The 27,440-nt window shown below is 46.8% G+C and overlaps 1 protein-coding gene across 2 annotated transcripts in view; it reads left to right on the plus strand.

The window, feature by feature from the left end:
• Rat1 (5'-3' exoribonuclease 2 Rat1) overlaps nucleotides 1–27,440 on the plus strand; it is a 125,493-nt gene that overhangs the window by 30,855 nt on the left and 67,198 nt on the right. For both annotated transcript variants that reach the window (XM_037418983.2, XM_037418984.2), the window contains exons 11-13: nucleotides 8,053–8,132; nucleotides 12,991–13,048; nucleotides 19,645–19,702. In XM_037418983.2, the coding sequence (XP_037274880.2) occupies nucleotides 8,053–8,132; nucleotides 12,991–13,048; nucleotides 19,645–19,702 (196 nt within the window). The remainder of the gene's footprint in view (nucleotides 1–8,052; nucleotides 8,133–12,990; nucleotides 13,049–19,644; nucleotides 19,703–27,440) is intronic.

The following is a 27,440-nucleotide window of genomic DNA, read 5'->3' on the forward strand; positions in this document are numbered from 1 at the left end:
TACCGTAATGCCATTCGGACTCTGCAATGCGCACGCCACGTTCGAGCGAATGATGGACAGCATTTTACGCTGTCTCAAATGGAACATATGCTTGTGCTATCTTGATGAGGTTGTGGTCTTTTCACCCGATTTCACTTCGCATCTCACTCGTGTGCGTAAGATTCTACAGTGCCTTACAAGTGCCAGGCTTCAGCTAAACCTGAAGAAATGTCACTTCGGGGCTAAACAACTCACCATAATTGGCCATGTCGTCTCGAAAGCCGGCATCCTTCCCGGACCCTGACAAGCTTCGTGCTGTTGCCGAATTTCCTAAGCCGACTACAGTTAAAGAACTACGGAGCTTTGTGGGCCAGTGCTCCTATTTTCGTCGGTTTGCCCGGAACATTGCTTCCACCATCGCTCCGCTCGTCAAACTCCTTGCTGGCCCTGCAGATCTTTCGAATTGGACAGCAGCCTGTGACGAATCCTTCGCAACACTGCGCCAATTTCTTACCTCACCACCCGTACTGCGTCATTACGACCCTACTGCGCCGACCGAAGTACACACGGATGCAAGTGGCGTCGGTTCTGGTGCAGTATTCGCGTAACACAAACCAGGTTTTACGGAGTATGTGGCCGCCTATGCCAGCCGTGCCCTCACTAAGGCAGAAGCCAACTATTCTGTTACGGAAAAAGAGTGCCTCGCGATTGTGTGGGCAAGAAACAGGCTTCGCCCCTATTTGTACAGCCAAACTTTTGATGTGGTAACTGACCATCACGCACTCTGTTGGTTGGCTTCACTGAAAGATCCTTCTGGTTGCCTCGGACGTTGGGCACTACGCTTCCAGGAATTCGATTGGGGCGAAAGCACTCTGACGCAGATGCGCTTTCATGATCACCCGTGAAATCTGATGATACGGATATATCAGCCCCTGACCTTCCCCTCTCTGCCGTCAGCGTCACAGACATGCCATCCGAACAGCGGAAGGACCCTTGGATTTTCTCGCTCTTGAATATGCTTTCCGATGCATCAACTTCCGGTTACCCGCGTGCTCTTCGCCGCTAAGCAACGCATTTCGCCGTACGGGATGGCCTGTTATATCGTCGCAACTATCAAGTGGTGGGTCGTAAATAGCTGCTAGTCATGCCCAGCCATATGCGGTCTGATATCTGCGAATATTTTTATGCTGAACCGCAACACGCACACGCGGGTCCGCTAAAGACGTATGAGCAGATCCACCAACGGTACTACTGGCTGGGTATGTACAGGTTTGCACGCAAACACATTCGCTCATGTTCTCTGTGTCAACTGCAGCCTTTACCATGTCCTGCACGCCCATTTTACCATATTGGGATTGACCTATATGGCCCGCTACCGTGCTCTGTTGGTGGTAATCGATGGGTAATTGTGGCTGCAGAGCATCTGACAAGGTACGCTGAAACGGCAGCGCTCCCTTCGGCTGGTGCCCGTGACGTTGCAACCTTCATCTTGCGTCGGTTTGTTCTTCGTCATGGTGCACCACGGGAGATCCTGAGTGGCTGGGGCCGTGTATTTTTGTCAGAAATTCTGCAGCAGCTCTTACATTCATGCCGTACTGTACACCGCACATCAACAGCCTACCACCCTCAAACGAACGGCCTCACGGAACGTTTCAATAGAACCCTGGGAGACATGCTCGCTATGTATATTGATTCCGACCACTTCAATTGGGACATTGTTCTTCCTTTCGTGACGTACGCCTACAATACCGCGATTCAATCAACAACGGGCTTTTCTCCATTTTTTTTTTTATATGGTCGGGACCCATGCAGCACACTCGACACAATTCTGCCATATAATCCTGATGCCTCCGCGTTCAGCCCAGTTTCTGAAATGGCCAAACATGCTGAAGAGTGTCGTCAGCTTGCACGGTCCTTCACAGCCGATAATCAAGCCCTCCAAAAAGATCGCCACGACCGTGATCTTGTTCAGGACACTTTCCCCGTCGGTTCTCTCGTGTGGCTCCGACTGCCTTTCCACTCTCCTGGACTGATTCCCAAGTTTGCACCGAAGTATACTGGCCTTACCGCGTCATACAGCACCCTTCTTTTGTCACCTATGTGATTGAACCGCTCAAGCCGTCCACGGACAAGCGCTGCCTTGGTCGTGAGACGGTCCACGTTAGTCGCCTCACGCCCTGCTACGACCCTCCTGTTTTCTCGTCACCTTGAGTCGCCAGGATGGCTCGTCTTCGTTGCCAGGGTATTGTAGTGGGGAATTCGCAAGGCACTGACTAGTGGGACCATCTCTGAGTGCGAAGCCCGAGCGTGTGCATGAGCTGTAGACGCTGGGCTGCTTGAGCGTTTGTGTCCGTACCGGCTGCCTGCCTACTACCTGGCGTAGCTATTGAACTCCCTTGCAAGCCCAAACTGCCACACTTCTATGTTAATTCAAGCTGAAACGGTTCTCAAACTGCTTCAATACATTGTTCTGATTATGCGTTCACTTGCATTTCTAGTGACGACCTAAATCTGACTAAAATGCACCCTTGGAAAAGTTTGAAACATTATACCTTTCATTTAATAATTTAATTGACTCATTTCTCAAAGGTCCCTTAGAGACTACGTGAGATACATGAGGGCTGAGGAAAGCGAGTTGATGGTTTGTAGTTAAGGGGGGACGCGGCCCTTGAAAACCGAAAAATCGCGAAAAAGTCGGTTTTTGAAAAACCGCATTTTTGAGTTGTATGTCTCATAAACAACCTCTTCTGTAATTATCAGCACCTAATTCAACCGCAAAGTGCAAAAAAAATACTATTTTCGAGGCTGCCGCGGCGTCCAAAACAGGCCCAAATCCCGAAATCAAACCAAACTTCGCGCGTGCGCCATTCCCGACCATGCGGTCGCCCCGCGCCATCTTGGTGTTGTTTTGACCGTGAATTCTTTCTCTCTCGTTCGCCGTTTTGCAAAATGGCGCCGGCAGCACAGTTGAGACGCTATTGGTATTTTCCCGCGATGCGATGCGGAGCGCTGATTGGCTAGAGCAGCGCATTCATATCTCGCGGGAGAAAGCGTGCCCGCCATTGGCTGCTGTGCAGCAGCGGGGGCGGTCGCTCCTCTCGATGGCACGTCCAGCGCGCTCGCTTCGTTGTTGCTCTCTGCTCCGTCCGCCTTGACAGACGTCTGCTTACGAGCCGCTCTTCGCCTTGTGCTATCTTTTCGATCATTTTCTCTCGTTTTTTTTTTCTTTTTGCACTAGTTCTGTGCCTTTCGTCTTTGTTGTTGCGGGCGATGCCGGCAACGAAGCCGAAGTCAGTGCGGAAGTCCGGTGCGCGGAGGCGCGCTATGCGGCTTGTACGATCATCGAAATTCCGCTATTCTGCTGCGGGTGCTGACTGCGTAGACGCTTGCAGCGACGGAACTGTGTTGTTGGCTGTCGCCAGTCGAGAATCCGACACATCGAGTGTGGCTGGAGCCGCAAATGCACCGAGTGTTTCCGAGATCGCCGGGCTTGACACGTGCTCCGAATCGATGCCATCCAGTGTGACACCGAGTGCTTCTGATATCGTCGGACCCAGCACTTCGTCTGAATCGGTGCCGCCATTGAGTGTGAGTGGACCGTCGCTTCATCTGCAGACGCGTTTCCTAACGAAGGAAGAAATCGATGCGAATGCGAAACGTCGTGACGCCGTTCGCGCTGAACTCGAGTCTACCCCGGCGACGCAGAATAAATTTCAACTGATGCAGCCGGCTCTTGCACCTGCAGTGACAAGTGAGGGCGAACATTTTTCGCTCGTTCAAATGAACATCTTTAACGTCGTGCTCAGCCGCACAGTGTGCAAAGAATGTTTGAAAGGTGCTATGACTGTCCGAGAGAGCACCAAGCTTGGACTTGCAACAAAACTTGAAGTCGTGTGCGCCTCTTGTGGCACCGTCGATAAATTATGGACATCACCCCGCAAAAAAGACACGCAGGCCTTCGATGTAAATGTCCGCGCCATAATGGCTATAAAGCAAATAGGCAAGGGGCAAACAGCTCTTAACGACTTTTGGGCTGCCACGAAGGTCTCTTACAGAGGTCTTCACCACAAGACGTTTCAAAAGCACTTGAAAGAGACGTTCAGGAAGCCAGAGGCCACCGCTTTGGAGAAGTTTTATGCTGATTCTCCCACAGCAGTGATCAAAACATATAAAGAAATGGACCCCAGTTTCTGCAAGGACATCACCGTAGTGTACGATGGCACATGGCATAAGCGGGGTCACACATCACACATCGGAGTGGGATCGGTAATTGACTTCTTTACAGGTCTCATCTTGGATGCTGTAGTTCTTTCAAATCACTGCCTTGGATGCTAAACGGGGCCCAAACCTGGAGATGCAGCATACGAAAGCTGACAGAAGCACCACATTTGCCAGAAAAACACAGACGAAAAATCGGGAAGCATGGAAGTGGAGGCAGGCTTGACTCTCTTTGGGCGGTCTGTATCCAAGCATGGCCTGCGGTACACCACTCTTGTGTCCGACGAGACAGCCGTACCTTCGCTGCCCTCACAGAAGAGAATGTGTACGGGCTAGTGCCAATTGTAAAAGAAGAATGTCTGAACCATGTTCAGAAAAGGAGTGGAAGTGCTCTTCGAAACATTGTGCAGAAAAGTGATAAGCCACTGAGTGCGAAGGAGAAGCTGACTAAAGCCCTCATTGAAAAGCTGACAGGATATTATGGTTGGGCCCTGAGAAACAATTCAACTGACCTAACAGCCATGCAGCGTGCAGTGATGGCAACATATCACCACGTCACATCGACTGACCAGGACCCTCATCATGAACTTTGCCCAGAGGGGGCTCAATCGTGGTGCCGCCATAGAGCTGCAGAGGCAAAGCGTGAGCCTCAGCCAAAACATAAACACAGCCTACCGGACTATGTCGCTGCAGCTATGCTGCCCATCTACGAAAGACTGTCACAAAAGTCGCTTCTTTAGCGCTGCCTGGGAGCGAAGACGCAAAATGCATCAGAATCATTCCACTCCATTCTGTGGTCTCTGATGCCGAAGGAACAACACTCATCCTTGATCGCGGTAGAAACAGCACTGCATGAAGCAGTGCTGCGCTACAATGCCGGCTGCTGCAAAGCAACCCAAGTGATATCGGACTCCATTGGACTTCAACCAGGTCATCTGGCCATCCAGCGAGCTCGTGAAAAAGACGCTTTACGCCTAAAAAAGAATTCTAAAAGACACCAAGAGAAGATGGAGGCCAGGCAAAAGAAGAAAAGAGTGCGCCAGGACACTTCTAGCTACTGTGCTGGAGCTTTTTGAAGAAAACACGTGTTTTGAACTTTCTCGGCCTGTTTTCTCAGAACGGATTTTTTCGCTAGTTGTGGTGCTGAGGAAAGCAAGAACTCGAAAACCGTTCATCGGATTTGTGTGCCGTTTTTTTATTCTGTTCCTGAATGACCTTGCAAGGGCGTAACAAGCTCCTTTTTTTGAAAATTGGTGCTGTTAATTTATAATAAACAAATTTTTGATGAATCTGGTCATTACTGATTACATCAAATTCAAAGTTCCGTGAAAATTTTTGGGGAGGGAAATATAAAAAAAAAGGCTTTGTAGCGCCCTGGGATAGCTATCAAGGAATGACCACACTGAATTTTAGCTTTCTACTATGTTCTGGGATTTCTCACGACTCTTCCTCAGGCACCCATGTGAAGCACCCAGCTAAACCTCAATAATTCTGGAACTAAGAAACACAGCTTCGTGAAACTTAGCAGTTGTGCTAGTTTTATTGTAGTGAACAACCCCTGAAAGTTTCATCCAGATATCTTAAAAAATAAAAAAGTTCGGTCTCCAGGGTAGCCTCCCCCCTTAATAGGGTGAGTACCAAGAGCTCCTTACAGCTGGTCTACACTTGTTGTCATGTGGTAACGTAGGCGTGCCTTTGTGCGTGTGCGTGCGTGTGTGTGTGTGTGTGTGCGTGCGCGTGCGTGTGTGTGTGTGTGTAGAGGGAGGTGGGGGAAGGTCATTCCAATGTTGTGCCAGGTCTAGAAAATAAATCTTCTAACAAGGAGTATTTGCAGGAATACACTCGGGTTATACAGCTTTATGGCGTTTGTGCAATGTGTGGAAGGCTGGTCTGAAAATGGCATTGTCTGGTTGCAATTAGTAAAGAACAATTTGAGATAAGTGTATGGGTTTGAAATATTCCAGCATTATTATACGACTATTAGTGACGGTTAATGTCGATAAGGTAATCATACTTACTGGGCGTTCTCATCCGGTCTTTGCACATTGCGTTTCACTTTATGTATGGTACATGTTCTAATGCATGGTTCTGTCTGTCGATGAGGGAAGTAATACAGCTGAATCACTGTCTGTGCTTGCAGAGATGGTAAGACTCAAGCTTTGTGCTGTGAGTTTCACACGTTGGCGTGCCATAGGCTGGAAACTTCTGTAAAAAAATGGGGTGTTATTTTCGGCGGTTTGGGGAAAGGTGTATCAATGTTACCAATGAAATTGGTGCCTTCTTGTCCACTCTAATTTCTTTCAATTCATGTTTTGGTTAATAAACTGCAGTTTAAAAAACAATAATAAATGTGTCCCTTATGTTTTCTTTGGATTCATTGCGGGACAGATTCATATAAACCTATATAATAAGGTATTAAGCTTCAAAAAAAAAAAAACTGTTGTGAATTTTAGCTTCACGGCGGCGCAGATTTTCTCTGATTAGTTGGCTTTTTGGCATAGTGGCCTTACAGTGCAGCGAAACGAACATTTCGGGCAGGTTACATGTGATTAATTACATCTTTCATTCACTTCCAATACTTCGAAATTCCAGAAATTTACAATTCTTGCCAAAGTAAACTTCAACGCTGGAATATTTGTGCCGGTATCTTAAAAGCCAAGATAATCATACCGGTTTAGCTTTAAAGGGGCCCTGCTACACTTTTTGAGCATGGTCAGAAAACGCTGCCGATAGGTAGTAGAGGCTCCCGACAGCAGGTGAGCCAATTAATATAGTGCAGCACGCGTCCTGGAATTCACAATAGATTATCAAAACCCATTGCGGTGGTCTAGTGGCTAAGGTACTCGGCTGCTGACCCGTAGGTCGCAGGTCCGAATCCCGGCTGCGGCGGCTGTATTTCCGATGGAGGCGGAAATGTTGTAGGCCCGTGTGCTCAGATTTGGGTGCATGTTAAAGAACCCCATGTGGTCGAAATCTCCGGAGCCCTCCACTACGGCGTCTCCCATAATCGTGGTGGTTTTGGGACGTTAAACCCCACATATCAGTCGAATCAATGAAATAGATTATCAAAGTCAGCTAAAAATTGCTTTCTCTTCTCTTGACAAATCACGCAATATGCCCAAAAATCACACGTAGCAAGCCCATCTATCAGCCATTGGCTGATTTGAACATGGTGTGCTCGCTCGTTACAGAGGTGGGCGCAAGAAGCTGCTACTTGTCCGCGCGTGCGCACGCGGTCACTGAAAAAGTTGCTCATTGGAAGAAAAGAAAAAGAATAAAGTGCTCAAGCTCACAGGGCACGCGTGACGTTTCCCTCCTGCCATCTCTCCCTGCTTAGCTTTCAGCGCTTTTGTCGGGGCGAGAGAAGAGAGAATGCGATTGCAGCGTGTGACCAATCTTTGTAACTCCGGTAACTCCGCTCGTACTGGACGGATTCTTAAAATTTTTGTGCCGTTGAATTCATGAGGCAATAAGCTCTTCTGCCTAATTCATTTCGTGGTTACTTGAAAAAAGTGTTTCAGGGCCACTTTAAGCTGCAGTTACGGTTTCACTGCATTCATGTTTTACTGTGGTCACCGAGAGAAAAAATGTGGAACCCTAAAGCCCACGAGAAAAAAAAAAAAACTTTAGTCTGTGCTTTGTCATGTTTAGGTATCTAAATTTTTTTCGTCGAGGTTGTGTACCAGCTAGCCCAGCAACAAGTTCTTCTAAATTGTATGCATTCATTGGACGATGTGTTGCTCCAAACGAGACCTGAAGTTAAAAGAAAATTAGTGCATGTAGCATATTTCGAATACCTGTTCTCGATCTAGCAGTCATCTCGTCATTGCTGTGCTTGTCCCTTCGCTTTTGCAGAGAGCCATCGATGACTGGGTGTTCATGTGCTTCTTCGTTGGCAACGACTTTCTTCCCCATCTTCCATCTTTAGAAATCAGGTAAGTTCTTCTTCACTCCTTGATACCTCATTTGTCGCTAATAATATTGTAAGAAAATAGGGTTCGGGGATTTGGGGTCGAGGAGGTTTGGTAATTTGAGAACACTGTGCACAAAGGAACATGAATCACTTTAAACACTTAAAAAGTGTTTTAAGTGACGTCGAACAGTTAAGGAGCGTTTAATGCAATGAAAATGAGTGAGTACTATTGGATGATGCTTTCACGCAAATCCTCTGTGGGAGCTAGGGTGATGGCCTGCAGCAGACCTTACATTTTGTCTGAGGTTGTAACCGAGTGTAGCAGTGATTTCTTTTAAAGACGGTAGTCTTTCTCGGGGACCTTCGATGGAAAAATTTTGGTCTGTCGGTCTGGCTCGGCAACCAAGTCGGAACTTCTAATCTACAAACCTACAAGTAGAGGTCGCAAAACCCCGCGCGACGAGGAAAGGGAGTGCTACAAAATAAGCGTTCTATTGGCAGATGGCACTCCCATTCCACACGTAGACAAAATTAGAATTCTGGGGTTACACCTGCAGGCAAACGGCCATAATGGTGAGACGGTGCGAAGACTACGTCGTTCGGTAGACGACACGATCCGACTCCTACGTCGTATCACGAACAGACGTACTGGTATGCGCGAACACTGCGCGATCCGTCTAGTGCAGGCGTACGCAATAAGCCGTATAACATACGTTGCCCCCTACCTCAAATTGCTAGGCTCAGAAAAAAACAAGATCGAATGTATAATACGAAAGGCTTTCAAGAGAGCAATTGGAGTTCCATTGAATGCGAGCACTGAAAAGTTACTAGAACTTGGACTGCACAACTCACTCGATGAGTTAATTGAGGCCCATGTCGTTTCGCAAAACGAACGCTTGTCGGGGTCTAAGACGGGTCGACACATCCTCGAGTCACTTGGCATCCGGTACCACACTCAGCAGGGAGAAAAAGCGGATGTTCCTGCCTCGGTTCGCGACCGCCTAATTGTTCCGCCGCTTCCTAAGAATATGCACCCGACGCACCACGTCGGGCGCCGTAACCAGCGAGCTAGTGACCTTCAAAAGAAGTACGGCACTAGCGACGAAGTTGTGTACGTAGATGCCGCGAGATATGGGGACGGGAGACACGCACACGCCGCTGCAGTCGTTGACCGTGCGGGCAAATACCTCGCGAGCGCCACGGTGACCACGGGACATATGGAGGCGGCCGAAGAAGCCGCGATAGCCCTAGCAATCGCCACGGTGCCGAACGCTAAGATCGTAATCAGCGACTCGCAGGCAGCAATCCGCGGCTTCGCGCGCGGCCGCGTCTCGCGGGAAGCGGCCCGCATCCTTAAGATGTGCGGTGATGGTGACTCAGCGTCGCGATCGCCACAACAAAATTTAACAGTCTTCCTCCTTTGGACCCCGGCACACACCGATGTCCCGCTTCCGGGCAACGAGGCGGCCCACGCCGCGGCTCGAGGTCTCACTCGCCGAGCCGCGGCACATTCCGTGGCCGCCGCCTCCGCTCCCGTGAACGGGGCTTCTGATCTGCCGGATCGAGACACTTTGACAGACACGCAGCGACAACACAGACCACAATGGTCGTGGGGTGATCGTCTCATCACGTTTCGAGATATTACGCAACACTACAGACTGGAAAGGCGAAAGTTCCCGCCACCGCATGACAAATTAAACAGACACGATGCCGTAAGCTATCGCTTACTACAAACCCACTCTTACCCCAGCCCGGTCGTCTTACGCCACTGCTACCCGCACTTACACATTACCGATCTATGTAAAGCATGCGGGCACAGAGCAACGCTGCGCCACATGCTCTGGGAATGCGCCGATAACAATGGTCGAGAAACGGCCGCCGTTCGCGATGCGCCTATGGCGGCTGCCAATACCAGGCAACAGGAAGCCTCGAGCTCACTCGTTCCCGCCGCCGTCCCGTCTGCGGGAGCCGCGGGGGACCTTCTCCGTCGGCGACGCCGCCGCTGGGAGGCGGCGCTCAGAAGCTTGGAGCTCAACGACCAGCTCTGGGCTGTCCGGCAGGCCGAAGATGCCGCCCGAGTTCAGGGACTCAGCGCCGCCATCTGAGGCCACCAAGACCAAGCTGCCGGCCAAGTTCTAATAAAGTTTCCTCTCTCTCTCTCTCTCTGTCAGTCTGTCTGTCTGTACATTTGTCTGTTTGTCCGCCTTAACGATTCCTCAAACGGCCCACTCCATCCGCAGTGCCCACCAATATTGCTCAAGGATTAGCGTTCATCGTTGTGCGATTGTCAATTAAATAAAAAGCAAATATTGCGCATATCTCAGGCGCCATAACAACATGTCTATGATTTGTATGTCTGCCTTTATACTAGAAGAGGCACACACAAGTAACTCTAAGGACTGTAGCGTTTAACGCGCTGCGCTGACAGTGCAACGTGATGCTCAAGAAGGGGTTTGCAACGCTTTGCTACGAGGGCACGGTGGTGGCACGTGACCGGCGCGCATCTTTCTCCGCAGTCTCGCACGCGTTCGTTTTCGAAGATAACTGCTAGATGGCACTTGTGCCTAACGTGCCTGGATGCGCTTGTTCGCCTCCACTACATGCTTGAGGCACTCTAACGCAGCGCCTTTAGAATACCATTCACTGATTTTCTTGCGCAGAACATGAAATAAACGTTTTGTTCACTCTCTCCAAACGCAAGACTACCGTCTTTCGACGACATTTACAGTGTAACATGTAGATTTGGGCCAATTTTTTTGTCCTAACACCTTCTATTAAAAATTATTTCATGGAGTATAAGTACATTTATTTTTGTTTTTAAAGAATTATGTAAGCATTAGAAGATATCGTCAAAATTAATGTCGCAGCAAGTTCTTGTGCAACCTTCAAGAGCGCATTGCCACCTTTATTTTCTTTTTGCATGCATTCTTGCCTGCAAAAAGTTGTAGTACAGTGCCTTTTAGTACAGTCGCCGACCGTTTATTTGGACTTGACGAGAACCGCCTTAAAGTCCGAATAATGGGGAGTCTGAAAAAACGGATTCACTCGAAAAAAGAGCACTTTTATAAGCCCTATCGCCCGAAAAAACTGTCCTGTCTGCACACACGCACGCTTCCGAGACGGTTTGCTTTGAAATAGAAAATTCTCAAGCCACTTCAGACTGAGGTCGGCCGCCTTCTACCTGGCGAATCATCTCCGCTTTCTTCGTCATCATGAGCGTCTTGTAGCTTCCGCATTGGCCGCGTCTATTCACTCCCGATGGCACAGAAGTGGGTGGCGTCGGAGCCATTTCAGCATGCCAGGGAACACTAAAGAGAGCGAGAACACAGAGAACAAGACGAACCAGGCCTAGCTGCAGAAGCAGCTGACGGACACTAATGACACACACCAAACGCCACAGCGAACAGACTCTGTAGGTGGCATGACTTGGCCGCTCGGCTGGCTTAAAAATAAAAAAGTGTCGCCACACATAGCCTTTGAGACCGGCAATCGCGATTTCTGCGTGAATTTTGACACTGGCCCGACATCTATCCATAACTAATGCAGCATATCAGTGCTGGCAACCTAGCAAACGTATTGTTAACGTCGCTGTCAGCGTGTAATGGCGTACGGCAATGCATCCGGTCAGTCGAACGAAGTCCGAATAATCGAATGGCACACAGTGGGGCATCCAAATGTTCGGTCGTGAGTTTACATTAGGATAAATGGGGAGAGTGGCAGTGCCATGAAGATGTCCGAGTAAACGGGCATGTACGAATTTTTGGCGTCCGAATGAACGCTCGGCGACTTCATTGTGTGTAAATTATGGTGCTTCTGGTATTGTGATATAGTAAACCATTGAATGAAGAGATAATTTTTTACATGAGGGTTCTTGTAATTTACGTGGTCACATCAGTCACGACCGCATATGTGGGGGAAGAAAAGCTGAGGAGAGGCCCTCGCAATCTCAGCTGCATGGCGAAAAATGTGGCGGAAGTCACATGCTTCTGCAGGGGGGTTGCAGGATTTCCTGGTCACGCCGTCGTCTCGTGCCGTTTGCATCACCACTCGTACGACCGCACTGTTGAGAGCTGGCTGGAGTTCTGAAGGTGCATTTTTATGCAGCTGTAGCTTAGAGTGAGCGGTGGTTTTCACGGTTGGAATTTCATATCGCTTAAGTTTGAAAGCGATCGCTTTCGAAGCTCCTGACGACTTCTCTAAAAACAATTGGCGCCACAGCTTCGCTGATTTCTTCGGCACTGTGCTGTTGTGTACATGCACACACATAGCGCTAAATGTGTCCATGCGTGTTCCTTTGTTGTGTGATTGTCTCGAGTGCACTTTTACAACTCGTGAAAATGTACCACTGAAGTGCCCAGACTGCCACCTTGCTGTTTTACCCATGCCGACTTTGTGCGATAAGCGACTTTAATCAAAACAGCTAGTGTAAGAGGAGGTATATCCTCTCTTTTAGATGGCAGCTAGGGTTTCTTGGGCTCTAGTGGCATTTTCGGCTTGCCTGATCTTTTGTAACCGGTCCCGGTTGTTTGAGCTAAGCAGTGCGGTCTTCCTCTGCTGTGCATTCAGATATTAGCTGTTTGGACCCTTCATGAGGTTGGGACAAGCCTATATAGTGTGTTGGAGGTCCACACGCTGATTTCCAAGTTGACATTTGTTGGAGTAGAGGTCTGGATTGCAATGACTATAGGCAGTTGGGTTCAGCAATCGGCTTGTTTGTAATGGGTGCCATTATTTAATGAGGAATATGGTGGAGGGTAATACTGCCTCCCTAATCTGTGGTGCTTGGTGATTTCATTGTACGTGACCATGCGCTCTCTCTCCACACGTGGGCTTCGCGTCTCAAGTTTTTAAGGAGCATTGCACTTAACTCTCTTTCACAGAGAAGGTGCCATTGACAGACTGGTCAACTTGTACAAGAAAGCTGTGTACAGAACTGGGGTAAGAAATTGTTTTGCTATTTTTTTGGGTGTGTGTGTGTGTGTATAGTAATACCTTATATACTCGCGTAATGAACGCACTAGCATAATAAACGCATCTCCAACTTCAGTCATCAAAATTTGAATTTTTTCTCCCCGCGTAATAAACGCATCTCCTAAATTCATTCGCTGCTGTCTGACACCAGGTGCCTCCTCACCCGTTGGATCTCTTTGTTTTTGATGACTTTGCCCCCCCCCCCCCTCAACCACCTCGGCTCTCTCCCTCCCCTCATTTGCTCGTTGCCGAGTGCCGTATTGCTTTTCTTTCTATGTGTAATGAACGCATCATCCCCTAGATTCATCCGCTGCAGTCCCCCTAACCGAAACCTGGCGCCTTCTCACCCTGTTGGCTCTCTTCCGTTTTTTTATTACTTTTGCGACCCCCCTCAACCACCTCTGCTCGCTCCCCCCTCGCCCATTGCTGCATGCCTATTGCAATTCAAGCGACCTGCGACCCCCCCCCCCCCTTCTTTTTTTGTCTACTTTCTTTTTTCTTCACTCTAACTGTCCCTTTATTACCCGTTCCCCTGTAAGTGCACAGTTTTTGGGCGCCCCTCGAGATCACAGCAGATACCACTGTTGCTGTTAAACGATTGCGAGAGAAGATATTCGCTGAGCGTATTTATGGCGTCCCGGAGACAGCTTGCAGGAGATCGCGCCATCAACTCCTGAAGATGAGTAAAGTGCAACAAAGAAGCTGTTTCCAAACAGTGTACGTGTATGTGAATTGCGAAAGGCTAAGTGACCTAACTTATTTTTTTGTTTTACCGCATTTTTTCCTTCTCCCAAAAATATTATCGTTAAATTTACGCACCATAATAAACGCACCCCCTAACTTCCGATTTTTCGAGAAAAAAAAAAAACTGGGTTCATTACACGAGTAAATGCAGTATCTGGTTATCAAGTTCGCATATTGAAAAATCGCCTATGTCGAAATTTTCCGCAGCACCGAACAATATCCTATACGTCCCGTGTATATTTTACCTTTTATGTCGGAAGTATCTTTGGGTCGGATTGTGAATAACTGAAATTCTTGACTGGGAATGGAACGAAAATTCTACTGCCAAATTAATTCAGAAGATTTGTGCGATGTTGCCACGCTTGAAGTCGGTCAGTTTTGTTGCTTATTTAGCCACGCCTATCACTACGTCGATGCTTTCTGTGAATGAGAAGTCTCAGCTCAGTGACATACCAACTTTGTCAAGCAACCCTGTGATGTGACACATGCGCTGAGCAGGGAGGCCCTCTGCCCACGCTTGGCGTAGTTTGTCTCATTTGCTTTGTGCAGTGCACATGATTTTCGCTGAGGTGTGATTTTTGTTCATCTGCGCAAACAAAGTGGTTTGGATTTTTCGCTGACTGTGAGAAGCGGAAACTTACTGATGATTGGTTGATATGTGGGGTTTAACGTTCCAAAACCCCCATATGATTATGAGAGACGTCGTAGTGAAGGGCTCCAAAAATTGCGACCCCCTGGGGTTCTTCAACGTGCACCCAAATCTGAGCACAAGGGCCTACAGCATTTCCGCCTCCAAGCATGAGTGCGGCAAGCAGAGCAAGCAATGCAATAGCTTAATGCTAGAAAAAAAAAAAAGAGGTTGCCCTAATTAAGAATGGGGAGAACGGAGACTGAGCGAAATCGAGCATCGCGCAGTAATTCGGCGTTCCTTTGTATACGCTTTCGACGGTGCTGAAAAACAAGGAAAAGGCGCTGGATGGATTTCAAGAGAGCTTCTTCAGCCAGCGGAAGTGGGTTTGAGGGTTGAAGTTCCCAGACGTTGAAGTGGCGTTGAGGGTATGGCTGCGAAACGCCAGAGCAGCTAACCTTCCCGTCACAACAGTGATAAGGACAGAGACGGCAAACGCTCTGGCCTTGCAAATGGGGCATACAGACTTCAGTTTCAGCAGCGGCTGGTTTGACTGCTTCAAAGAAAAGAACAGTGTGGTGTCCAAGTCAGTGCATTGCAACAGCGGCACTGTCGATGTAGCCACTGCTAACGATTGGTGCAGCAGCCGGTTCGCTGAGTTGTGAGAGAGTTACACCGACAGCAACATTTTCAACATTGATGAGGCAGGAGTTCTCTATAAAATGTACCGAGGTGCACCTTCACGGTGAAGGGTGGAATATGCCCAGGAGTGAAACATCAGAAGAACAGAGTCGCTGTCCTTTTTAGGGCAAATGCCACAGGTGAAGAGAAGCTGCCATTACTGATAACTGGCAAAGCTCTTAAGCCTAGGTGCTTTAGAAATGCACGACTGCCGAATGGCATTATCTACCGTGCGAATAGAGCAGCGTGGATGACTGCTACTCTTTTCGAGGAGTATGTTCGCGCTATTGATAACAAAATAGCCAAGAAAAACAGAAAAGTCCTGTTCATTGTTGACAACTGCCCAGGCTACGGCAAAGTAGAGGATTCAGAGGCAATTTCAGTCGAGTTTCTGCCTGCAAATAGGACGTCTATGCTGTAGCCGATGGACCAAGGTGTCATCGATGCGGCCCAAGAAAATTTACCGAGAGAGCCTCTCCACAGAATTTTGTTGTTTTATGAAAACGGCAAAGGCTGTGAAATTGACCTGCTGGGAGCAGGTCAATTTGTCTAAAGGACTTCAGCCTTTGTCTAAAGGACTTCAGCAACGCTTAGCAGAAAATTCAGGCTGGGTTTTTACATGCCGCCAGTTTGACAAAAGCAGAGACAGATGACAAAAGCACAGACTGTGAGGAACATTGTCAGGAGGTGACCAGCTTACAGGTAATGGTGCCGCCAAAAGTGATGCGACTTTTCTGGAGTAGGCGCTGTGTGAGCAGGATGTGGCCGGTGACTGGCGAAATGACTTACGCCGAAATCGTTCAAATGGCCAATAACGGGAGGGATGGCGGAGACGGCGGCGATTACAAACCACCTCGAGAGGTGCTGACATCTTCCGAGACGAGAAATTTGCTGCGCTTGCTTGAAAATAGGTCAAGTGCTGTGGTGGGGAACCCGGACTGATGCAATGCGTCAAGCAGCTGGAGGATGCCTTCCTAGGCTGGAGTATGACCGCAAAGCAGACAAGCATTAGGCTGTTTTTCTCTGCAAAACGCAGAGAAATGCAGTGCGATAAAACCTAGCCGGTTAAAGTCTCTTGTATGTTATTTTTTTTTCTCTTTTAAACCTTCATGAGAAGAAAGATTAGAAACTGCCGCTAAAAATGCAGGTAGTAGTAGTGATTTTTCTAAAAAGCGCTAGTTTTTCCCAGTGATTAGTGCAGCTTTGCTTATCTCAAAAATCTGTTTATCTCGAAACTTTCTCTGGTTTTTACGACTTCAAGTCACCGAGGTATTACTGTATTCATTTTTTCAATTGGTATTTATTTTGGCAAGGCAGTCAATCTGTCAAAAGGTGCTAGCACTACCGTATTTACTCGATTCTACCGCGCCCTCGATTGTAACGCGCACCCGATTTCCACCGCGGAAAAAAAAAAAAAAAACATAAGACATTGATTGCAACGCGCACCCATTTTTCTCGCTGGCCCGCACGATCACACCACTCGAAAAAACGACTCCTTTGGGGAGCGTGTTCCATTTAAATATGAGGTACGGGCGAAGCTTGTGCCCATCTGACGTGTAACAGAGCATTGCCGTCACTGTAGTTTTACCGTGGACCAATGTCAGCACGTGAACTTGCTTCGCCCCCTTCTTCTCGACGGTTGTGGTGCCAGGCATGTCGAAGTAAAGAGGCGTCTGATCGGCATTCCCGATTTGCCCAAGCAGGTAGCCGTTGTTGCGCCGCAAGTTTAGGACGAACCTCTGAAAACTGTGAAGCTTTTCATCGTACTCCTCCGCAAAACTTTTTGCATATGCATGTTCCCCTTCGGAGGGAAAAGCCTTTCCTGTTCATAAAGTTAGTTATACCCGTGACACACAGGCAAAAGTAAAGTACTTTGAAGTAAACCCCTTTTGTCGCCTAAGGGGACCATTTGCAGAAAGGAGTGGCGCTGATGACACATGGCACCGGACTACTGCTGTAGGCGGTGCCTCAGAAGAACGCTGCAGAAAAAATGGCGCTGTGTGTAGAAGCAGCAAGATTGGAAATATTAAAAAGAATCTGCGCATGTACATCACAATCAGCGACGCCGGAACATAAAACCGTTTTTCTTTTTATTGTCTGGTGGCTTATAATGCGCATACCTGTAATTTTCTTTCGCTTTTTTGTGTTTTTAGCAGCAACCTAAGTTCGTCTGGCAACCATGAACAGTCGTTGTTTTGCTGTTTTTGTTTTTTGTCGTGCTTTTTACATGGCTGCGTCCAGCTGGGTCAGTGACGGCGTGCCACGTTTCATCGTGGTCCTGCGATGTCTCAGCGCAGAGACAGAGGTAAAGCAACAGTTGAGGTGGGCCTGACTCTTGTCGCCGTCGGCTCCATCGAAGATGAGCTAAACGCTGCGAAGGCAATTTTGCTGTGAATTTGCGCCCATGTACGGGGAATACCGGCGTCGGTGAGGCTCTCGGCAATCGCCTGGTACACTCCACCGTTGTGCTTTTGCCCTCGCAAGGCGTCCAAATGGTCCTTTCATAGCTTTATCAGCGCCCAGGTCTCCTTTTCAGTCCACTGGACGCGCAATTTTTTCTTCACCGACTGAGCCGACTGCACTGTTACAAGATGCTACGTCACCGACACAGCAACTGCCGCTGCCAACCCTAACATGATCGCCCTAGTGACGTAATGCAGGCGTTTGAGAGTATGGACAGACTATAGGCCTTCACTTTTCAACAAATCGCACTGCTGCTGAAAATGAAAACATTTTCTCGGCGCAAAAAAATACTGACAGGGCGCCGCAGTGTTGCGACACGTTTTCTTCTATCGATAAATTATGCACACTGTATGCGAGAAAAGTAGATGCGGGATCTGCTTTTGCGAAAAGGATCTTTGCCAGAAAGGAGTTACTCCTTTGTCGTGTGTCACTGCGCCCGAACGCCTTTCCGAAAGATGTCCCCTTGTCTAAAGGACTTCAGGGTGCCCGTGTGTCAGGGGCATTACTCCTTTGTCGTGTGTCACTGCGCCCGAACGCCTTTTCGAAAGATGTCCCCTTGTCTAAAGGACTTCAGGGTGCCCGTGTGTCCGGGGCATTAGCCAGGACCTGCTCGCTTTAAACTGGCTCCACATTAGACCTTTTTCTAAGACTAATGGCATAGCCCGCACTTGGAGCAGTTCTGTCGTCACAGGCCACTCTGCCGCTCAAGCACATACTCGCCGAGCAGGTCTTTAATTTGCGGAAACCGACCCTGCTGTGGTCCACTGAAGCCTTTGCGTGAAGCTTTGCTGTCGACAATCTTCTGCGTTTGTTTCCGCCGATCCCGCACACACATTTCGGGAACTCCGAACGACCGCGATGCGGCCCGATTTCCGTCCGTTTCCGCACACGCGATGGCTTTTCTTCTAAAGCGGCATCGTGGTGCACTCGAGTTTTTGGAGTCGGCCCTTTCACGCCGTCGATGCTAATGCACTACTAGATGACGAACTCCTCAGCGCACGTACGAAGTGCCGCACATGGGAAACACATAGGCAGAAATGGCTGACGCGCCATGCCGACGCACGTAGGAGGCGGCCATTTTGGATTCGCCGATGGCAATAGATTAAACGTATTTTTTTTTTCGTACTCGATTCTAACGCGCATGCGATTTATTAACTCGCTTAACCGGAAAAAAGGTGCCCGTTAGATTCGAGCAATTACGGTAATCCTAGCTGGAAGCTTGAATATCACTTTCTTGAAGTTTTTGCAGGTTTTGTTTGTGTAAAAACTGTGAATCTAATTTGTTGTCATATTCTTGGCTCTAGACAGGTTTCGTTCTCGGCTTTTATAGGCAGGTAATAAACTTTATTAGGATGCAACAAGGAATCACTGACCCGGGCTTGGCCTCCAGGAGCCGTCGTCCCCGGAGCATCATGCGATGTCCTCTGCGATAGCCCTGGCTCGCTGGACAGCCCAGATTTGGTCCACTGCGCGTGGGCTGAGAAGGGTGGCTCGCCACCGCTCAGCCAGTCGTCCCACACATGCTCGTTCGAGTAGTGGCGGCGAACACCGCACTGGCACTCCCAAAGTATATGCGCCATGCCGGCTGTCTCGTGCCCACACCACAGACAGCCTTCAACATATACCATCAGTGCATCATGGAGTCCTTTTTCTGTAATAGTAATGAACTTGCACCTAGTTTTTTTTTCATTGTGACATAGTCTTTAAAGCCAGTCGTCCCACACACGCTCGTTCGAGTAGTGGCGGCGAACACCGCACTGGCACTCCCAAAGTATATGCGCCATGCCGGCTGTCTCGTGCCCACACCACAGACAGCCTTCAACATATACCATCAGTGCATCATGGAGTCCTTTTTCTGTAATAGTAATGAACTTGCACCTAGTTTTTTTTTCATTGTGACATAGTCTTTTGTCTCTTTCCTCATGTTTTTATAGTGCATTAGCTGCTTATATACTCTGAAAAAGTACATTAGCAGTTTGCATGGAGGGTAATGTTAGGCTTGCAAACATTACAATATCAGTCTGCTTTTTTTTTTTGTGTTTTCTAGGGCTACTTAACAGAAAACGGCTTCGTCTCCTTGAACAGAGTGCAGCTGATCATGTCGGGTAAGCAGTGAGTTTGTGGACATTGTAGTATCAATTTTTGAGTATTGTATTCCATAAAGAATAAATTCAGTGCTATACCAATTTTGTGAGAAAGCAGTAAGGAGAAAAGAACGAGTTCGCTGTTTATTGTGCTGGATTGCATAAATGCACGAAATTTGCTAGAATTCATGAACCAAGGCTGTGCCGATCGGTTGAATGGTGCAGAAATGGTGCTTGCTCAAAGTTTTGCTTGTTTCGAAACTTGTTTAGCAGGCGCAGCAGCTACTGCTGCTCATTATCACCCGAATGGATATACTTTTGTGATGTATTAGGCAGGCTTGCGCGAATATTCGAATGCTTTGAATACTTGAACGAATAAACTTAGTATTCGAATTTGCTTTTAGTTGAACTGAAATTATAGAAAATTTCGAAGTCTTCCAGGCAAATGAATAAATGCACATTAATCTGCAAGTACACCCTATAAGGGTGGTTTCACCGCAGTGCAGGGGTGCTAAGCCATTAAAGCATATTTTCAAGTGTATATCAGCTTGAATGTAGCATTTCGTAAAAGGGGTTTCACTGTTGTGAAGTGGCGCTGAGCAGCGAAAACGCATAAATGGATGAAATTCACACTGTCGCAAAACCTTATTTCAAGGTTAAATCTAGATATTACCCTCACATAACTTCATTTTTTTTTTCCAGTTTAAAAACTTGCTATATCAACCTATACGCTATAAGTATAGCAGATTACAAAACCTAACATATTTCGCAGGCTATCTTGCATTCTACGAAAATTAAAATCCTGCTACTGTTCAAAGTTGTTTCCATCTGCTTTAATACAAAAAAAGATGGCATTTGCACAGGCCTTGCTACAACTTATAAAAAATATTGTGCAGCTTGGTTTGGTCATGATAAATCAAATATGCCGCTTTTTACTTACAATATGTCATGTATACACTATTTGAATTCGATTAGAAATTATTTGACCAAAATCACTATTCGCTTTGGATTTGCTTCGAACCCAAAATTCACTATTCACACAAGCCCAGTATCAGGTGCTCATAATTACATGAAAGGTGGTTAATAATACGTACAGCTCAAACACAGTCCAATCCATTTATGAGCAGCAATAATGAGCAGCAGCTACTGCTGCTCATTATAATCAAAATTTATGCTCTTTTGTGATGTATTAGGTGCTCATAATTACAGGGAAGGTTGTTAATACTTACAGCCCAAATACAGTTAAACCCAGTTATAACAAACCCGAAAGTGTTGTGAAAAATGGTCGTTATATTAGTTCTCCCTTGTATGAAGGACCACCCATCAAAACGTGCACTTAAGTTACCAAACCTTTTTACAACGAAAGCTGTTATAAGATCAGAACACTGGTCACACGCGGCGCCGTAGCTGTTTGCCACTGTTGCCAATGTCCGTACCCAGTATCGCAAGAAATAAGAAAAAAAAACTTGGTAAATAAAAAACACCAAGGGCACAATGAGATTCGAACCCAGGTCCGCTGCGTGCCAGCCCACTATTCTACCACTGAGCCACACCAGTGCTTGGGGTTTGTTCACAAAGTTGCCTTAGGCAGGCTTGATGTTTGGAAAGGAATCTTGTTAATATGAGAAATAAAGCGCTTCAGAATAGCAAAGGAACAACCAGGCGTCACACATTGCAAATAGCGTAACGAGTGGGTCGTCCAATACTCTAACCCATTACAAAAGCTTGTTCTTGATCACCTATTAACTGTGGCGCATACCCACTTCAGGCATAATTCATCATTGTCGTCAACCACTGCATGAACAATTGGCAATAAATTCCTTGCAAGTGTTTAGCGGATACCACGCTTTTTGGAAGAATGACGAAGGATAGCATAGTGAATGCCAGCCTACTACCCAGAAATTATGATTACTGATCAGGGTGTCTACCAATCTGGAAAACCTGGAAAAGTCAGGGAATCAGGACTCTTCTGGAAAAGTCAGGGAATTTCTGACTTTTCAGGTCTTGGAAACTGACAGCAGCTCTGTGCAGCCATCACAAAAATAAGCATTATCATTGATCAAAACTTACAATGTCTCTCTTCCAGCTGTAACTGCAGTGAGTTGCTAGAAGAGGTGTGAAGAAAAAAAAAACAGCAGTGGAGCACTGTTGCTTTTTTAATGTAAACGCGAAAGGATACACGGACCCATGCAGCACAAAGTTTACTGACGTTTCGGTACCCGATATGGGAGGGAGCCTTGTTCACAATAAAAGCCATAAAAAGGGCACAGCCTACCTAAGTATGCCTAAATACGGAACGTAAGCAGCCAGAGTACATTGTCAGAAGTGTTCCATCACTCCTGTTCAGCATATGTACAGTCATCTATATCTGTATTCCAGGTGCAGGCATGACACACGCTTATTTTAAATGTGGAGCATTTTATAGTCAAACCTACTCGCAAATTTGGTGTTGGCGGTGGTGTCTACACACTACTGCACATGCTTGCATTTCGCATCTTGTGCCACATGCTCGCGCCTCGTGCCAACTGTCACTCCCTCCCCTTCTCTCGCCTTGCAAGGCTGACGCAGGCAGCGTCTCCTAGTAAAATCTGACTGCTCGCGCTGTACAACTGTTCACTGACCACCTCATATATATAGGCACTAAGTTGGGCATTCAAAATTCAGTCTAGAGCGTCTTTACTTGGCTTTCGCTTGACTTGACGCTTTGCTTGACTCGAGTAGATGCAATGGAAGCAACAGTACCTTCAATGAGTAGTGGGGCACAACCCAACATCAGTGTCCCACCACTCATTGAAGCAATGGTTCTCCTTCATTCAATGAATATGAATATTAAAGACGAAATAGCAATTAAGCATTTACAAACCATACCTAATTATGCGACATTCACGTGATACCCCACCACTTTATAATGCATTTATTCGAGTCCCCCTCCCCTCCCCATGGGAACATGCGGGTTTTTGCATTGTCCAGAACACACGTGTTTGACTATTCGATTTGGTGGTATGTAGATTCCGCATGTTCAGTGAGGGAAGTCGAGGCCACGCATTGTTTCTTGGCATATTTATGTTGTTTAACTGTTTTCTTAAGATCGCCAGTTTCACCCAAGTACTGGTTGTCAGAATTGTGGCAGCCTATGGCATAAACAAGACCAAGGAAATCGCTGCTCGGCAACTTGTCTTTCACATTGGCCAAAGAATTCCTTAGGTTCCATGTTGGTACATGCACTATTTTGATGCGTGTTGCTTCTGCATACTGCGCGGCATATCTGACTTTTGAACCACAACATTAGTCACGTCTGTAAACTCATGCATGTTTGTCTAGGCCATGATTTTGGCTCGTCTTGAAAGCTGTCTGGTTTGTCTAGGCTAGAACTGTCATCAGCGGAAGCTTGCTGGGCTACTCATGCCTTTTATTATTATTATTGTTAATAATAATAATAATATTATTATTATTATTATTATTATTATTATTATTATTATTATTATTATTATTATTATTATTATTAGTGATGCAACAGCAAATATCTTCAGCTTCACACTTATTGCTGGTAGCTCATGTTTCAAGGGTAGCACTTGTGTAACCTCAGGTAAATTTGTCATTTCAGTTTCGTGAGATTGTGTAAATATATGTGCAATTATTTCTTAGCATGACGTCCACAGAAGAGTATGTAAATTATAGTAACGTGCTGATATCTGTGATTCATCTGTGGTATCATCGTAGCTGTTGCACCTTGACAGATTCCTTCTTGCTACCACATATTCAAACATCGGCATTTTAAACACTGTACCCAGCTTTCGTCGCAGCTGTCTGAGGATTTTCGTTGCACTTAAAGCGTCAGAGCCGAGAGACAGAAAATACAAACATGCATGTGCTCATCGAAAAAAGAAAGAAGGAAAATTTTGCAGTGTGGCTCTGTTCTTGTAAATTAGGCGGGAGGCAAGTCAATAGTAAATGCAGCAATCCAGGTCTAATCAGATCTAATCCAATCCACATTCTAAATAGTTGAGTCAGTAAATGCAGCAGTTCAGGTCGATCTAATTCAATTCAATTCAATTCAATCCGCATCCTAAGCGGCGTGGGCTATACCCATGATAGGAGACTAAATTATACTCGAGTGGCAGGACCGGTCAGGCTTCCGTGTCCTCATTTTGCACGGATGTTGCGAGATGGCATCACTAGCATATTTGACTGCGATGTTGGACTATTTCAGGCTCCTTCAAACTTTCATCTGTGGTTACTTTTAAGCAGTGTGTTTGCTTCGTGGTTCTTCCAAAGAACATCAAACAGCCGACTTGCTCACTGCCGGTCTCAGGAGGTTTATTTTGGCCAGTACATATTTTTTTTTCACAGTTACCACACGTGCTCAGAACATTCAGAGTGCGTCTGATAAATATGTTTGCCTATTTCATACATGCCAAGTCCCCCGGATTACCCGGGAGACTCCCGGATTTTGAATGTTTTTTCCGGTTGTACGGGTTATAGGAAAATCTCCCGGAAATCGAGTTTTGCCCCGCGCATTCACTGCTTTGTCTGGCCACTTGAGCGAAGTTGTCTGGCCACATAGTAAAAAAGACTCTTCTTCTTCTTTTAAAAAAAACTTTTTTTAGCGATGGTGGCAAGATTCAACTCGGTTCAATGTACGTTTTCGAGAGGCGAAAATAGCGCCAGAACATGCTGCCTGTTGAGTAGGAGCAGAGAAATCGCACATGGCTGTGCAATTTTTGAAAATCACACACTTTAACAAAAAAAAAGAAAACTATTGTAGTAGAGGAAGGGCAGTGACCCCGTGGTACAGTTGATGCTTTTGCTGGCTGTTGAATGTGCCAGCATTCCCACGCGAGAGAAAAAAAAAGAAGGAGCAAAAAGAGAACGCCTTCAGCAGGAGCACTTGCTTAATGTGGCGAGCGCTCCTGGAATGCACAGCGCTCTTAGTGGCTGTTCTATTGCAGCCAGCGGTGGGTGTACTGCTGTAACCTTTGGGGTACTGCTGTAACCTTTGGGGTTGGGGGGGGGTGGGGGGAGCACATAGTCAGCCTTTTACATTGACATAATAGGGAGTGGCCGGCGGACAAAGGACAAAGAGGGGCGGAGGCTGACACTGCGATGGACCTTGCTCTCCCCCACCTGTACCCAGAAGGGGAACTGCGCATGCTTATGCCCACACCTCACCAGGCACTTTTTGTACCTTTCCTTTATGCGACCCCTTTCTCCTCTCCTTCAAAGAGCTAAGCTGAACCCTGTTTCCGCAAGGGTTCCTCGAACTTAATGGCAGGGCAGCCCACCACAATTAAACAGCTGCTTCTCCATTTCGCTACTCCGAACCTTCTTTTAAATTTTTTTCTCTTTTTATATTCGGGTCGTTTTCTTCTCACCGTCTCTTTTATCCTCAACCCCCTTATTGAGGTCTCCTCCCCGATATCCTTACCTTTTTTTCCAGCATTCTTGGCTTTTTTTGTTTTGTTTTGTTTTTTTTGCTCAACCGCGAGGGTTGTCGAAAAGAGTGCCTGACACTGCCTGTTTTCTCCGGCTATGAGCGGAGAACGTCGAGCTGGGGGAAGACGAGTGTTTGGCAGGACTGTACTATGGTCCCTTGCCCAACAAAATAACTCATAAGCAAGCGACGACAGGCCTGGCATGCGGAGCGATGTTATCGCATGCCCTTCGCGCGACGGTGACCACCGGCTCGTTTTGTCTTGGCTTCAGCCGCGTTGGTCCCTAGCGCTGGGGCACTTTTACTCGCTTGTAAAACAGACCATGTGTAAGCGATGTTATCAGTTTGGACTCTGTACAGATCAGCGACAACCACAAATTTCTGCTGACAGTGTTCACATAATTGCTCTCGCAATCCCCCCCCCCCCCCCCCCTTTCGTTGAGTAGATAATCGGATTGCGTTTCTCCAAACTTGGTAGGTATATTATTTTATATGGAGCGCCTGACTTTTTTTCTTACCACTCGAGGGTTTTTTTCCAGTGTACACAGTTTTCCAAGCAGACGGGGAGGTCATGTACTTTGCTTTTAATCATCATGAAAAACCTGGAAAAGTCAGGGAATTTAGAAATATCAAATTGGTAGACGCTCTGCTAATGCCGTAGTGGGTACCCAGCAAGTGAGGTTGCAGCAGTTACCCATTGAGTGTATAGAAAAGGCTCTTAAAGGCTGCTCTTCTAGCTCTCGCTGTGACTGTGCTGCACCTTCTGCACAGGCCTGGCGTTTCTTTCTTCGTTTGGTTTTGCTTTTCTGCATATTTTTATTTTAAAGTGTTAACAACCTCTTCAGTGGTAGGTTAGTAAGCCTTTTCGCATGTTACGCGACGCCCGCTACGTGCTCATGAGTGAAATAAACTGCTTTTGCAATGAACTGACGCCGTTTCACTGAAGTGAGGTATCACTACGTGCAACCAATCATCCCTCGCTAGTTGCAGCAGCACGTCGCTTACCTGGCTCTCGCCGTCACATGCCGGGTCATTTGCGGTCTAATGTATGCGTGTGTTTGTGCTGCACACCTCATGCATGCTTCACTTCGGATCGTGCTTGAGTGAGGCGACTAGCCTGTTCATTCAACATGATGAAGACAAGCATTTTGCAAAACAATGCGCTAGCGGCCTCGCAAGACATGGCGGCAGCAACCTTTCGAATGGCAGCATGACTCACTTGTACTGGTGTCAAACTACAGGGTTTAAACCACATGTGCAGCTGAGCAGATATCTGTAAATGGCTGTGATAAGGTTTTTGGCCGTGAGTCAAATTGGCACGTTCATCGCCAGCCGCCACCTCGCCTTCGCTGGTTTTTTTATGCTTATCCGTGAGGGCACGGTCGCAACCACATGGAAGTTATCATTGGTTGACCAATCTCCGCCGTTACCAAAAGGCGGAAGACCTTTTGTGCCTGCGAGTTGTGTGTTACAGTGAAATTTTATGCAATGAAAAATTATCGCCTCTTGCATATGAAGGCGTTGTTTGGTTCATTGTCGGCGGTCACGAATGCAGAGAATTAATGGCGCCATAAAAGTTTGCCATGCAAAAGCTTACCATACCACAAGTCTTCGAATTGAATTGAATTGAAGTTTATTTGTCCTGAAATTCTTACAGGATCGGGAGCAGAGGCTAAAGGTTATATAGCCTGACATGGTGCCTCTGCTCCTAAATACAGTTTGGCACGCAGGCCGCTCAATCTGTTGCATATGTTTTCAGGAATAAATATATAACACAACAAATAACACACAGAAATAAATAAATAACACAACAAATAAACCATAACAACAAAATTTAGCGTTGTCTTGTTACACAATTTCAGGGAAAACATTAGAAAATCACTTCATCACAAAAGGGTCATCTGAAAAGAAACTTCATCAATACAGAATGTGAAATAGAGCATAAGAAAAGAAACTACAACACATAACTCAAATTGATAGATAGGATGTAACAAATCAAGTACAGAAACTTTAATAAGCATACTCAATATCATGGTTCATTAGGATGGACTTGATAATGGGGTTCGAAGGTACGGAATCGAAATCTATGAGACCGTGTAAACGATTTAACATTGTGGGTATTTGATACTGAACGTGTTGCTTGCCATAACTTGTCCTGATTGCTGGGATTTTCCGGCGTTGCTGACGCATGGTATAATGAGTGTTGTTAGGCAGGTTCTGAAGGCACTGTGGCTTGTTTTGTTTAATCCACTGCAGAAGTATGAAACAATACAGTTTTGTTACTGTTAGTAATGCGTATTTTTCAAAGAGTGGTTTCGTTTTCAAGTC

The sequence above is a fragment of the Rhipicephalus microplus genome, chromosome 6 (assembly GCF_043290135.1).
Source record: "Rhipicephalus microplus isolate Deutch F79 chromosome 6, USDA_Rmic, whole genome shotgun sequence".
In the NCBI taxonomy this organism is placed as follows: domain Eukaryota; kingdom Metazoa; phylum Arthropoda; class Arachnida; order Ixodida; family Ixodidae; genus Rhipicephalus; species Rhipicephalus microplus.